The following is a 15,608-nucleotide window of genomic DNA, read 5'->3' as shown; positions in this document are numbered from 1 at the left end:
ATATATATATATATATATATATATATATATATATATATATATATATATATATATATATATATGTGTATGTGTGTGTGTATAGTAAACTAAAACCATGCGTTTGTTCCATTAATTTACACAGAAACGCATAGAACATGCAAGATTCATATTTAAACAGTAATTTTGTGGCTTAATATTCACAGACACTAGTCCATATCAATTTAATTGTGCTAACCTACTTTTAATTTATTTCTCCAAAATTTCCAAAACATTCCATCTTATAGAGTAAATAGATTTTAAAAAAAATTTTTTTTTTTTGCTGTATTCTGCAATTCTGTCAGTGTTTTCTACCTCTCGGAAATCAAAGGACCCTTGATATATATTTTGATAAGTATATAAATTTAGTTCACAAATTCTGTCTGTACTATACCATAATCATAGATGCTTCCTATTCCTAGTAGACACATTTTGGACACTTTATTTTTATTAAGACATTTTTGGCCCATGCATGAGCTGTGAAGCCGCTTTCAGCAATTTGGCACCTCACAAATAACAGAACAACAACACAAGTCACATATTTCTGATCTGGTCTGATTCACTTTGAAAAATTCAGTAGTGTGGCACGTCTAATGTTGTTGCTCCTTCGTGATAAATTGCTTGTGCTTTTCCTCATTTATGAGTCGCTTTGGATAAAAGCGGCTACTAAATGAAAAAATGTAAGTAATTTAATGTCACACACACACATACACTCATACAAGAGGGATGCAGTGAAATGATTAGAGGAAGAGCCATTCCAATTCCGAGTCCAAAGCCACAAAAGACCTTCAGACGCAAACATCTACACGCTGTCTCACAAGGCCATGATAAAAATTTATGACCTGCTTACACATCTGAGGCATCAATTTCCCTCACAGGAAATTAATAAAAGCAGTTGGAGAGAAATCAGGTGGGATTGTACATGTGAGTTTGTGTTGCTTTTTGTGTTTGTGTGTGTCTATGAATCAGCCTCGCACATTCAATGTTGTGTGAAATGAAATCCAATCTAATCCACACTAACATGATTTTTAGTGCGCTTGGGTGTGCATCTGTGCGTGAGTTACTATAGTCTGAGAGGAGATGCGATGAAATGGCTCTGTATTAACACAATATGAAGGTCATATATACAGAGTTATGTTCTGTTATATAGGCTTACAAGTTGATTGTTTCAAAACCTCCCTATACAGCACTTTTGAGCATCGTAAAGACGTTAAAATAAGCCAGTGATCCTAGAAATTGCTATATAGGTCAGTTCCTTACTAGTTTTTTTTGCCAATAATTTTACTATTATGTGTTTGTTTACTTGCAGTGTCATCCAAAAGTCATTGGAGATTCGGATCAGCTTATGACTGTGGCATTAGAGTGTATCTACAGCTGTGAGAGAGATGACCAGCTCGCACTCTGCTACGATATACTTGAATGTCTACCACAGAGAGGATATGGGTGAGATCACACAACTAAAAACAATATTTGATTCAACTTTTCACTCAATTTTTATGGTTATATTATACAATACCATTTAAAGTGAAGCAGTCAGTCCAAGTTTACATTAGTTAGTAAAGTGATTTCCACTTTAATTAAAAAAATATATAACACAGACAATAAATGTAATTATTTGGAAAAAAAAAAAAAATATGTTTTGTTATAGCTTTTGGAATTGTTGGTTGGTTTGCTCCATTGGCCACTGAAGTAAAATAAGTATTTATTTACTTTTTGACAACACAAATGTTGTTTTAACTAGGGCTTCCCTCGACTAAAGATTTTTCTGGTTGATTAGTAGTCGTTCATTTTAAGCGTTAGTCGACTATTAGTTGCACGTTTATTGATAAACCACATAAATCTTCATAATGAGCTTTAACATAGCCTAATAAGCGCTAAAGTGCACGCAAAAAAGCTTACTACAGTGTGAGGGCAGATAAAATAATTATGAGTCTGTCAGGGAAAAACGGCTAGGAGACTGCACTGATGTTTTAATAATTTATTGATAAACTAGTGCTTTCTTTGTTTTCACCTTGAAGTAGATAAAGTTGGCAACACTGACTTGTCATGTCCGCAGTAGTGGTGTTTCATATGGACTACTTAGGCTCAATCCCAATTCTACCCCTTACCCCTACACTTAGCCCTACCCCTCCGTTTGGCGCGTTCACGTGAAGGGGTAGGGGTGTCTCATTTCTCTTTTGGTTGGAGGGGTAGGGGTAAGGGGAAGGGCCAGATAGCCCTCCAAACGAAGATTTTTCAGGACCTCACTTCAAACGAAGGGCTAAGAGAAATTTCCAACATGGCTGCTCACTCGAGCAAGCAGACTCGTAAATATAAGTAATTTTTGTCTTTAATAAGGATTTTGATGACAATGTTTCATTATATGTATATTACCTTCAATCTTGTGTTTGTGTTTATGGTGTTGTTTTGTAAATAAACGTTTGCAAAAAAATCGCTAAAGTTTGCTAGCAGATAGCACTGATTGCACGATATTACAAAATATATTTTTATGTCATATACACTTGACTGCATGTTAGAAACATGAAAGACCAGTGGCACGGCAATTTGCAACGGTGGTGTAGTGGATGGTGTACGCAGGTATACGGTGTATACACACTTCCACTTTTTAAATCCCCTCTGATGCGCATTATTCAGTAGTGTCCTGCATTCGCCAAAATCATGGCAGTCCACCACATCCAGTCATGTGAATAAATGTAAATATTCGCTAAAAACACCCAATAAAGGCAGTGATGATGCAGTCAGGACCGTGGAGCCGGCTTGCTTTGAAATGTATTTGATGATTGCGCCTAATGCACCTGCGCCCGATACGTCTACCGCACCAGTAATTTAAATCAGTACATAATAATAAAAACGAAAACGAACGCGTTCAAAGAGAAAGTTGAAAACGAAATTCACAAATGAAGCATATATACTTCTCCAGGCACCACTACACTGATTAGCAATTTGCCGCGCATGTGATAATGCGTTGTTTGTTTTGCTTACGGCCACATGTGAATGAACGGTGCGTACACCGTACATTTGTACTTTTTGAAACATGACAACATTTTGACATCTTGGAATGAGTGATAAACATCTGCGCATGTCCTCTGACGTAACATTAGGAACTAGCGACAACCTATGATGACGTATAACAGTGTTGTAGTGGTGTCCCATTTCTTAGGGGAAATATTTTAGCCCTTCCCCTTTACACTTTGTTTCAAGGGACAAGGGGAAGGGGCGAGGGGTAGGCGAAGGGGTATAAAATAGAATTGGGATTGGGCCTTAATCTAAGAATATTAGTTTAAAAGCTTCACTCTATATAGATATATTTTTCATGTCTGTAAGTCTGAGACGACAAAAAAGTGCATTCTGTCTGCTTTCTTTGTTTTACAAAAGCGCAATGTTTCGTTGTTATCCTGAGTACACACAAATAAACAGAGTCTTAACTAGTGGTGCGACGGATCACAAAACTCACGGTTCGGATTATATCACGGATTTTGAGTCACGGTTCGGATCATTTTTCGGATCAGCAAAAAACAAACAAAACAAAAAAAAGTTTGTTTTTTATTAATTACTGAATAGGGTTGGGTCGATAGACGATGCCATCGTCCATCGCCGATGGCCGATAGACATCACGATGCTGAGCCGGCATCGCGATCCTCCGCCCCGCCCCCGCCGCAGCAGCAACCCGCTCGCGAAAGACACACACTGAATCACACTATATAGCCAGATGAAATGCATGCTTTCAATTTCCGCATCTTTACTTAGTTTATTATTATTATTATATTATTATTATGAGGAAATAATAGCAAGGAAGTTGTTAGCGATCACAATACAAATTACAGTGAACTCCAAACGAATTACACAAACTAGTTCGTTTACATTAATAAATCAGGCATACAAAAACAGCAGAAAAAAATTAAAAATAATTTTAATTAAATTAGATTAAATAAACCACACCAAATATGCCTTTTTCATGGTTTTACCATAACGAACCGAGCTTGGAACAAAAAAACAAGAGAATATTTTTTTTTTCCCATCGAAATACAAACGTACAATACAAAGCCTATACATTTATAAATAACAGTTTATCATTCAAATGCATTGGGAATATAGAAACACTTGGATTTGTGCCGTATTACAGAGGTGCGTGAGCCCAATGCCTGGTATTTTTAGTTTCGCTTTGTTTTGGTTTCTTAACTTTATATATTTTGTTTCATTCCTGTTCTGTTCTGAATACCGTTACATTTAAATTATTCATTTTGGACTCAGGGTAACTAACTTATAGCTATGTTTATAGTGTTTATAATGTTAATACATAATAATATTTCGCTTGATTTGGTATTATTTCTGATATTACACTTTCTCTCTAAACATTCCGCTGCTCATTAAATGCGTTTGGAGAGAGTGGGTTAAGCAGTAAGCAAACAATGAGAGCGATTTTGGACTTAAAGTAACCATATGTAGGATTGCGGCCAAAACTGGTACAGCAATCACTTTCAAAATACTGTAGAACGGTGTATCCCCTCCCGCTCCCCCCTGACTCGAGGTTGCCAGCTAAGCTGCAGGAGTAGGCTGCTACAAGGAGCTTCCAATGGCAAGTGACGAGTCCTACACAGAAATTTGTTTTTCTTCTGTTAATTATGTTTATGCTTCACAAGAGATGTTTTGCGAAGTAATTATGTATCGCAAAAATTTACAGATGGCGATTAGCCAAATATTTCGTAAAGATGTACTGTAATACCACATTTCAGTCGGAACATAGGTTGTTTTCATACCCTGCTAGTGGTGCGATATAAAGCTTTTTATGAACGCATTTTGCACGGCCGACCGTGGGAAATCCACTGTGTACGGAAGCAAAGTTAGCCAAACATAGATGAATCTTACTTGTCCAGGAGAAAATTACCAACGATGGCGTCTATCTTCAAATTCTTCTCCGTTTTCAGCCGTCTCCATCTTTCAAAGGCATCTCCTATACAAATCCTTTTTTTATTTCGGACTTTGTCACGACGTATTTCGGATTCATAACGAGGTCTTTTACGTTTCGTAACGTTATACATGTTTTATCCGACACGTTCGTATAGCCGCAGCTGTAACAGAGCTGGCAACCCGGATCACGAAACTCGAAACTGATTTCGTGATTGGTAGATAGCTGGAGGGTGGCGCCTCAGACCAAAACACAAAATGACAACAATAACATCAGTTGAGGGCTGCAACTCTCACTTTTAAATGACAATATCCTGGCCGGACCACTGTTGTCAGTGATATAAGTATTTGAAATGAACATGATTTCTTAATGTCTAGTGACATGTCAGGGCCATTTTATGATTAACTGACATAAATTTCTTACATACGGTTCCTTTAAAGCTGACAGGTCGAAAATATGTTAAGGACCAACACACATCCTCCAGATACATCTACATAAACCCGCGCTTGCTCTGTCTTGTATGCACACACGCACTGTCACGATCTAATGCACTTGTTAATGCCGGATCTTTAAAAATCCGGCTCAAATTAAGCACTGGTGGAAACGGTAGGCTACAATTAATTAATTCGTTATGAATTAATTATTTAACAACAACCATCCCGCACTCCCGCCCTCTCCCCGCCCCCCGCGGACGATGCCATCGTCCATCGCGATGTTTCACGTTAGACATCGTACGATGCCAAATTGGTCGACATCGCCCAACCCTATTACTGAATGCTTACTTTAAGTACTTCTAATCCACAGCAAAAACTACTAGCTGAACTAATAAAGTCAGTAACAAAACAAGAACAATTACACAAATGACAAGTGTAGATGAATACAACAAAGTTACTAATAAAATCAATAACCCTAGTATTCAGGTGCAGAAATGTAATAATTAATTGTAAAATAACTAGTGCTTCTCACTGCAGGTATTTATAGGATGCTGTCTCTTTAAGGCCAAATGCACGTACCGAATACTGCCACGCATCTCTTTCTCAGCTGTTTCGGTACACTGAAGACATAACCGACTGTGTTTACCAGAATATCTTAGTTTTCACTATAATTTGGATGAATATTCAACATCAAACTGTACACATCATGAAGTGTAACCTATTTTGTGTTCACCTGCAAATACAATTAGCTTACCTGCTGTTAAGAGAATGTAGTTTGATTAAATATTTATCTGAACATTCAGGCTAGTTCTCATGAGTTTTAAGCATGGTCAGTTTAAACATTAAGGTGTTTTAAGCCATTCAAGCGCGAGACAATGCTCAAGAGATTTCGATGCTGTATTGCACGCTGTGATTGTTTCTGTGCGCAAATGCAAAAAAAGCCACATCTCGGACAAATTGAGTTCTCTTTCTGGTCTTCTTGAGCAAATGCACACAGAATTATGTCAAAAAGTCTTTCTCCTTTTTAAAATAAGCATGTGTTCAAAAGTTAAAGAAATGTTTTCTTTATTTTGCAAAATCACAATATTTTTTTGGTTTGGTGAGTATATACAAATAAAAGTAGACCCTTTACAGTTTCGATTGATGTACTGCTTTTATCTGTACAATCAGAAATGACCGAGTAATTGAAGTTCCTTTTGGGAAACTGCCACAAAACGCGTATACGCGTTTGTCGACCCCAGGGGGTTAAATGGCTTCACTGGCCAAGGTATTGCAAGATGGTGGCGCCTTTGTTCCAAAAGCTATAACAAAACACCCTTCTTTTTCTGGGATAGTTCATCAAAAAAAAAAAAAAAAATTCTGTCAATAATTACTCACCCTCATGTCGTTCTAAACCTGTAAGGTCCTTGTTCGTCTTCGGAACACAAAGTAGGACATTTTGATTAAGTTGGTTTTTTTTTTTGTTTTTTGTTTTTTCCGAAAAAAAAAAAGTATTCCCGTTGCTTTGTAAAATTGTGGTTAAACCACTTATGTCACATGGACTATTTTGTCAATGTTCTTGGTACCTTCTTCGTTGCTGTCTATGCAGGGTCAAAAAGCTCTCGGATTTCATCAAATATATCTTAGTTTGTGTTCTGAAGATGAACAAAGGTCTTCTAGGTTTGAATCTACATGAAGTAATTAATGACAGAATTTTCATTTTTGGCTGAGCTATCCCTTTATTATATATTTTTTAATTAAAGTGGAAATCACTTTACTAAATAATGTAAACTTGACTAACTGCTTCACTTACACTTTAAAAGTTTGGGGTCAGTAAGATTTTTTTTTTCTTCAACAAGAAATTGCAAGGACGCATTAAATCGATCAAATTATAAATGTTTCAAAATATTTCAGCTTTAAGTAAATGCTTGAACAGGTGCACACAACCATATTAATAAGAAATGTTCTTGAGCATTAAATCAGTACGTGAAGGCTCTTGTGACACTTCAATGCTGGAGTAATGGCAAAGTTAAAAAAATGGTAGCATAATTAAATAGTTATATTTTAAAATATATTAAACTTGAAGAATCTTGGAGACATTGCCACAGTTCTTCTGGATTTAGTCTGTCTCAAATTGTTCTGTTTCTTCATGTCATTCCAGACAAACTGGATCATAATCTGATCTCTGTGTGGAGCACTGGCTGTTGTCAGACTCCTTGTGCAAACAAAAATCTTACTGGATTATTACAATTATGGCAAAATGAACGTTTGGAAATGTAAACTGATATTTCCTACTGACACACTACAACAAAATATAGAAATGACTGACTTAAAACCATTTTTTTAGCTGGTGAAAATAATAGTGTTCTAATAATTTTGGCCATCACTGTAATATTTAATATTTAAAATGATAAAAACAAGTAAAAAAAAAATATGTTTGGTGATGTTGTGTTGCGATACAGGGAAGGTTTGAGACCAGTTTTATGATACGGTTCGATTTGACGATGGGTTAAGGAGTAGGGGTTTTGCCAACAGATGTAATTGCAGATTACATGCAGGTATTTTTAAAATTTAAGTGCAGTTTAAATGCATGCATGTACACAATAAGTGCATTTTATCAAATGATTAATTTAAATGTTAGTACATTGTAATTAAAGACACTTCATACAAAGTGGTTCCAAAGCTGGTCATTAAAACTGACCCCTCAACTTCAAAACTTGTTCAGGCACTGCTGTCACAAAACCCTGTCAAACGCACACAATTAGCCCATGTGTGCACAGTTGTCAGTAAGCCCCTGATTAGCTCATTATTAGCACAGCATGTGTCTGTCTGCCTTCAAAGTGTGAACCCTCAAAACCTCTCAGCGTTCCTTATTATATTCCTGCTGCCTTTAGATGTCTGGAGACTGAGAGGCCTGTCACTCGACCACACACATTGATATTAAAGAAGTCTTTGGACTGCAGATGAAGTGTTAGCGTATGTGCAAAAGGTCTGTTTTTCTAGCACTTGATTCTCTCGTGGAGCAACAAAATAACACATTTACACCAAAAATAATGTGATATGCAAAATTCGGCATCGGTTTTATCCTGAGGGTTTGACATTGTTATGCTAAAAGCAATTTTGATACATTCTACAAATGCCATCTGCCTCTTTTTCATTCTCACTTTCAGTCAGTCTGTTGTTGTAAAATCTCTTTGTACCTTTGCAAAACCCTAATGTGTTTTTACACACATTGTTGTCCAGGGATCAATGCTTAAGGGTTTTTCCAAAGACCTTCTTGTTATCTTTTGCTCCTACTGACGTGTTTGCGTTTGTGAATGCTACTCAGATATGGGTTGAGGAGATGAATTAGATTACAGAGACTACAAGAAAACATAAGATCTTTTTAGTAAAATGTCTGAACTTGAAAGTGCCTAGGGAAATATTGCGGTCATATCAAGTTTAGTTTAGATCTAAGAAGTCTGAGTTTTGTCAGCAACAAGTTTTTTTTTTTTGCGATTTAAACATCTCCATGGCAACCGATATCTCGAGCTGAATTGTACATGATTTCAGCTCAAGTTCACATAAGGGGCACAGCTAAAAAAAAACACTTGTAAAACCTTAAAGATATTGCTTCATTTCAATGATTTCAATGGCAGATTCTCGGCTGCTAAAACCTCATCAGTAATTTAACAAAATATTATCTTGAACATGCTTTTTGGGTCCAGATGGTGTTGTTGCAACATCTGCAAGCAGATGCCAACTGGACCATGCTCACCTTTCTATTGTAGTGTGTGCTGACCTTGTCTGGTGGTCAAATAGAAAACAAGTTTTGAGTATTAATAGAGGCTTCTATCCACCTTATTCTTCATTACAGAAGTAAGCCTATGGCGAGACTTCCGGTTCGTTAACCGCTGTATGGAAATAATGAAAAGAATAACAACGTGCAGTAAATGGTCAAACTGTTTGCACTACAAACCCAGTGGATTCATAATGAAGATAATACATTAAAAGAAATATGGTAAGACGCACCAATTTGTAATGTCAAGCAGCAGAATGAGCTGTTTTGAGCAAATAAAAATAGCTGGATGCGGAAGAGACCGGAAGCTAGAACCATAAAATTTACAAATGGCCTCACCCACTCTTATGGGGAAAAATAAGGTGGGTAACCAATTAGTTTTTATAATAAAGAACAAATATAAAAGCTACAGTGGTGTGAAAAGGTGTTGCCCCCCTTCCTGATTTTTAATTTTTTTTAATATATGTTTGTCACAATTTAATGTTTCAGATCATCAAATTTAAATATTAATCAAAGATAACACAAGTAAACACAACATGCAGTTTTTGAAAGAAGTTTTTTATTTTGAAGGGAAAACAAAATCCAAATCCACATGGCCCTGTGTGAAAAAGTGTTTGCCCCCTAGACTTAAATAACTGGTTGGGCCACCCTTAGCAGGAACAACTGCAATCAAGTGTTTGCAATAACTTGGAATGAGTCTGTTACAGCGCTGTGCAGGAATTTTGGCCCACTCATCTTGGCAGAACTGTTGTAATTCAGCCATTTTGGGGGGTTTTTGAGCAAGAACATCCTTTTTAAGGTCATACCACAGCATCTCAATAGGATTCAGGTCAGGACTTTGACTAGGCCACTCCAAAGTCTTCATTTTGTTTTTCTTCAGCCCTTCAGAGGTGGATTTGCTGGTGTGTTTTGGATCATTGTCCTGCTGCAGAACCCAAGTTCGCTTCAGCTTGAGGTCACGAACAGATGACCGTACATTGTCCTTCAGGATTTTTTGGTAAACAGCAGAATTCATGGTTCCATTTATCACAGCAAGTCTTCCAGGTCCAGAAGCAGCAAAACAGCCCCAGACCATCACACTACCACCACCATATTTTACTGTTGGTATGATGTTCTTTTTCTGAAATGCTGTGTTACTTTTACGCCAGATGCAATGGGACACACACCTTCCAAAAAGTTAAACTTTTGTCTCGTCAGTCCACAGAGTATTTTCCCAAAAGTCTGAGGACTGAGGACGAGCCTTTATGTTCTTTTTGCTCAGCAGCGGTTTTCGTCTTGGGGGCAAACACTTTTTCACACAGGGCCATGTGGGTTTGGATTTTGTTTTCCCTTCAAAAAAAAAACCTTCATTTAAAAACTGCATGTTGTGTTTACTTGTGTTATCTTTGATTAATATTTAAAATTGTTTGATGATCTGAAACATTAAAGTGTGACAAACATGCAAAATATAGGCAAGCTAGCTATTGAGTGCATTTACATGTACCCTCTTAATGCGATTATAATTAGATTTTGGCAATATTGCGATTTAAACTTTACCTCATGTAAACACAATACTTTGATCTAAATAATGCGAATAAACCCATAATCGCAGCAAGCATAATCATATTAACATAGGTGGCCTACGCTGATTTTAATCAGAATATACAGGCATGTAAACACCAGTGTTAATTTCGTGGACAAATCATTTTCGTCAACAACATTTTTTCACAGACGAAAAGGAGATGATAACAAAACAAAAACTCGTTTTGAATGATGAAAAGCTAGGGAGGGACGATTTGGGAAAAGATTCATTCAGAACGAATCTGCTGTGTGGTTAGGAGGTTAGATGCATACATTGCTGCACATCTCATAAAACATTTAATTATGTCAATATCTGGGGGTAAGAGAAGAGAATACATATGGAGAAATTTGACGATGCAAAAAAGAATTTGGTCGGGTTTTCGAAGGAGTTCCTCTCACAAAGCACACCTCTCATTACGCCTCTCATTAACAGAGAAATACACACAAAATGATGTTGAACAGGCCATTTTGATGAGTATTCACGTAAACACACTCGGTTAGGTCTTATATGAATGTAAACAGTTGGGAGACAGCAGCCTGATTTAATTGCTATTGTCTGTGGCATTAATGTTCATCAAGCTACAAAACAAAGAGAGAAAATCATATACAGAATAACTTAAATTTATATGAATATGTTTGGCTAAAAGAATGAAGAATGTGGTAAACAAGTTGTTATAAAGAATGCATAATTAGCCTATATAACCATTGGTATTTCATTTAAAAAAAGTTAATTTTTTATGAGAAGTAGTTTTATATAATTTTAATATAAAGGCATGTTGTGTGACACATGACCAAGCTTTCAGTGTTATTAAAGTCTTACATTTTCACTGGTAGACATTGATATTATGCACTGCAAAAGTTTGTGGTCAGTCAGATTTTTAAGTGTTTTTGAAGGTCTCTTATGTTCATTAAACATACATGGATTTGGTGAAAAGTATATTAAAGCAGTAATATTATAAAATTATACTACAAAAATAAAATATTCTGTTTTAACATATTTTAAAATGATTTCCCCCCCCTTGGATAGCAAAGCTGAATATTCAGCAGCAAAAACATTGGCCATCAGAGTCTCACCATCATTTAGATGCTCAAGTAAAATTTGTTTCTTTTCAGGATTCTTTGATGAATATAAACAGTCGGGAGAATATTGGATGTGTATTAGTGCATCCGTGCATTCGGTTTTAAAGGGACAGCAGCCTAATTTAGTTGCTATTGTCTGTGGCATTGACGTTCATCAAGCAACAAAACAAAGAGAAAAATCACTCACTGCTCTTGACTGAATCCCTTTAGTAGCCCTAATACAGATTCATTTAAATTTATATTAATATGTCTGGTTAAAATAATGAAGAATGTGGTGAACAAGTTGTTATAAAGAATGCATAATTAGCCTATATAACCATTGGTATTTCGTTGAAAAGACCACCATTTTCTTGTTTTGTTTTGTTTTTATTAAGTAGTTTCATTTAATTTTAATATAAAGGCATGTTGTGTGTCACAGCAGTTAAATCTGTGTCCATCATGATGAAACCTTAATATCAAACATATTAAGTACAATGAGTTTGGTAATTTTAGAGAAATGCTTAATAAATGCATTACACTAACTAAACCCATTAGAGTTTAGCTGACTAAATCTAATCTAATCTAATCTTATGACTAAAACTAGACTAAAACTAAATGAGCAGAGGAAACATTTCATGTTGACAAAATAAATAAGCAAATAGCAAATAATATGAATAATAAAAATTGCATGTAAATGGGAGTGAGGAGCTTGCTCTTGACATGTAAACATCATAATGCGGTTACTCTGATTATTGGAAATAGTTGTATTATTCATGCGCATATAAACATAGACATAATGGAAGGTTAAAATCTTGAAAGTGACTTTCGATAAATGCAGTCTGTGTGTTCAGATGGCTGATCTTTGATCTGTTTTTACTTCTCTCTCTTTTTCAGACCAGAAACAGACACTACAAAAGCCTTGCATGACCAGGTGGACAGTCTTGAGAAACACTTGAGGTAAGAAGTGACTGAATGAGTCAAGTCAAGTCAAATGTGTTTGTATTACTTGCGCTTTTTACAGTACACAGTATAAGAATTCATACTGCCGCATCGTTAATGTTGTAACGGGGCTGGCGATATGATGACATTTTACTATGGTGTAAATGATCCTCTGAACTCATGCTTTAATTGCATTTATTTGTGTAGCAGATATGTCATTCCACAATGTCTCTGACACATGTCCAAGCATTCAGTGTAATTAAAAGTCTTTTAGCATTTTCACTGATAGATATTTATATTTATATTATGCACTGCTGTTGACAAGTTTGAGGTCAGTCAGATTTTTAAATGTTTTTGAAGGAGGTCTCTTATGTTCATTAAACCTACATGTATTTGGTGAAAAGCATATTAAAGCAGTAATGTTCTAAATTTATACTACAAAAATAAAATATTCTGTTTTAACATATTTTAAAATGTTTTTTTTTCTTTCCCTGTGATAGCCAAGCTGAATATTGAGCAGCAATAACTCTGGCCTTCAGAGTCACACCATCCTTTAGAAATCATTCTAAAATGTAAATTTGGTGCTCAAGTAACATTTCCTCTTTTTAGGATTCTTTGATGAATAGAAAATGTCAAAGAACAGCATTTATTTGAAATAGAAATAGTTTGTAGCATTTTAAATTCATTTACTCTTACGTCTGACCAAATTAATGCATCCTTACTGGATAAAAATATTTTGAATTACTTTAAAAGAGACGTCGAATGCCCATTTTCCACAAGTTGGTATGATTCTTTAGGTGTACGTGATTTCACCAAGTGCAACATGTTTCTGGATCAAAAGTTAAAACTAAAAACTACTTCAAAGATTTGGTGTTAAAAGTAGACGATAGAAAAGCAAAAACTAAATGTGAAGAAATGAAAAGACTGAATGATGAAAAACATCCAGGAACATGTCTTTCTTGTCAAAAGAGTCTTCATGAAATGTCTGCAACATACTTCGATTAAAATTCCTCAGTGGTAGTGTAAAACAACACCCTTTTTACAAATAATTGTCTGAGACTTGCTTCTTCTGGAGGTGAAGCTGAATCATAAATAGTGGGTACTTTTAGCAAAACCTGTCTTGAATTGTCCTTTGTTCAGAATAAAATGATTTGCGCAGACATACCTGTAAACTAATTTCGATGCATTCGGTGGTATGTTACCATCAAAAACAAAACTAATTCACTGCATTCTCAATGGCTCTAATGACGGGTGAAAATGAAGACTCTTACGTTCACTTTTACATACAACAACAAAACACCTGCATTGCTTGCGAGACGTTGTTGTGGCTACAACTGCTCAAGTGCAGAGAGAATGGCTGACAGTGTATAACTGGCTGAGGGCGGAAATATGCTAATACGGGACATTCCGTTAGCGATTGTGGGCGGGGCCTGAACAATGTCATACTGCTCAGAAAATCAAAATGGCTTGATAATTGAGACCATTTAGGTTTTTTGTGGATTAAAAAAAGGAGTGAATGGACACACTGCTAAGACACATTTATACGCAAACACGCAAAAATCTGATCACCCCTTTAAAACATAGTACATAGTACATTGCTTATTATCTTATTTGAAAGATTTTATATCATGTATTTTTTATGTTTTCAATATTTTACTTCTAATTTCGAAATTATTTAGTAGTTTAATATAGCTTTGTAAATTTCATAGCAAACGTTATTAGTTCAGGAATGCTAGATGTGAATCAATATAAAAGGCGAGATATTCTATTTGACCTCAGGTTAATTTCACAACTTCATGCTTTTAAAATTGGCCTTCATTTTGATTCTGAAACACTGGATTCATCACTCAACCCTGAGAACAGCAGCTTATCAAATACATAACCAGTCCGTTTCAAACACCTCAAGACAGATTGGTCACATTACCTCATATTCCAGAGTAGGCTATATTTATTATTTATGTGTTTGAATTGGACTGCGAAATTTGCATATTAACTCACAGAAATACATTGTAATCCTTTCTAGATGTCATTATTATGAAGTATGTATAGGGTCCTTCTAAACATCTACAAAGGGCCAGTCGTAGGTCGTAGAGCAACATGATTGATCTGAACTGCAGAATTATCGATATTAATCCGAATGCAGCATTATGTGTTTGTTTCTCACAGCCCTTCAGCAATCAGAGCTAATGAAAATGAGAGGAACATTGTTGTGTCTTGGTACTTGGATGTTTTGATTTGATCAGAGGTGGTACTTGACCTGAAAAGTTTGAGAGCCGCTGGTGTAGTCGCTATTCGGTGGGTAATGATGTAAGCTTCAGCACAATGTCAAAAGACTTTCTCACGCAACTACTGAGAAAAGCTGTCATTGTGGGGAGAGAGGATGGGAAAATTGGAAATTTTTGGTCTGCTCACGTCCATCATGACATCTCCCTCATGCAGCACATGAGAGAACAGAGGCATTTTACGCATTCATGCATACTGTCCAAAACCTGCTGAAGTGTTCGCTCATTTACCACTACGTAGACAGTGCCATTTAGTTTGCTATATTAGGAAAGATAAAGAAGAAATGAGTGTGTATTCGGACACAGCTTGAGACCATATTGCACACTTTGTGGGATGTTACATACGCAATACTTCCTGAATGACAAAAGAAACTACTTGAAATTCAGTCTGGCTGTTCAGACTGAGACACATTCCAAAAAAAATCTGATTTTCAGGATGAGATGTATAAACGTTAGGCTGATTGTTTTTAGGTAACAAAACTGATTTGCACCAGACAAACCAAACAAGGAGGTCTGACTATCTGAACAAAGCATGTTTATATGTATGTTGTATGCTGCACCTTGTTTGCATGTGTTTCTGTGTTTGTTTTTTTTTTTTTTGTCTTTGCGTGTGTGTCAATCTCAGCTCAGGTGACGTGATCAGCCTGTAATGGCTC

The 15,608-nt window shown here is 36.0% G+C and overlaps 1 protein-coding gene across 1 annotated transcript in view; it reads left to right on the top strand.

The window, feature by feature from the left end:
* Positions 1–15,608, top strand: part of nbas (NBAS subunit of NRZ tethering complex) — a 246,002-nt gene that overhangs the window by 58,285 nt on the left and 172,109 nt on the right. The window contains exons 26-27 of the mRNA XM_073852757.1: positions 1,325–1,458; positions 12,626–12,688. Of these exons, the coding sequence (XP_073708858.1) occupies positions 1,325–1,458; positions 12,626–12,688 (197 nt within the window). The remainder of the gene's footprint in view (positions 1–1,324; positions 1,459–12,625; positions 12,689–15,608) is intronic.

This window comes from Garra rufa, chromosome 13, assembly GCF_049309525.1.
Source record: "Garra rufa chromosome 13, GarRuf1.0, whole genome shotgun sequence".
In the NCBI taxonomy this organism is placed as follows: domain Eukaryota; kingdom Metazoa; phylum Chordata; class Actinopteri; order Cypriniformes; family Cyprinidae; genus Garra; species Garra rufa.
Note: the sequence above shows the minus strand (reverse complement) of the source record. Positions and strands in the feature narration are given on the sequence as shown.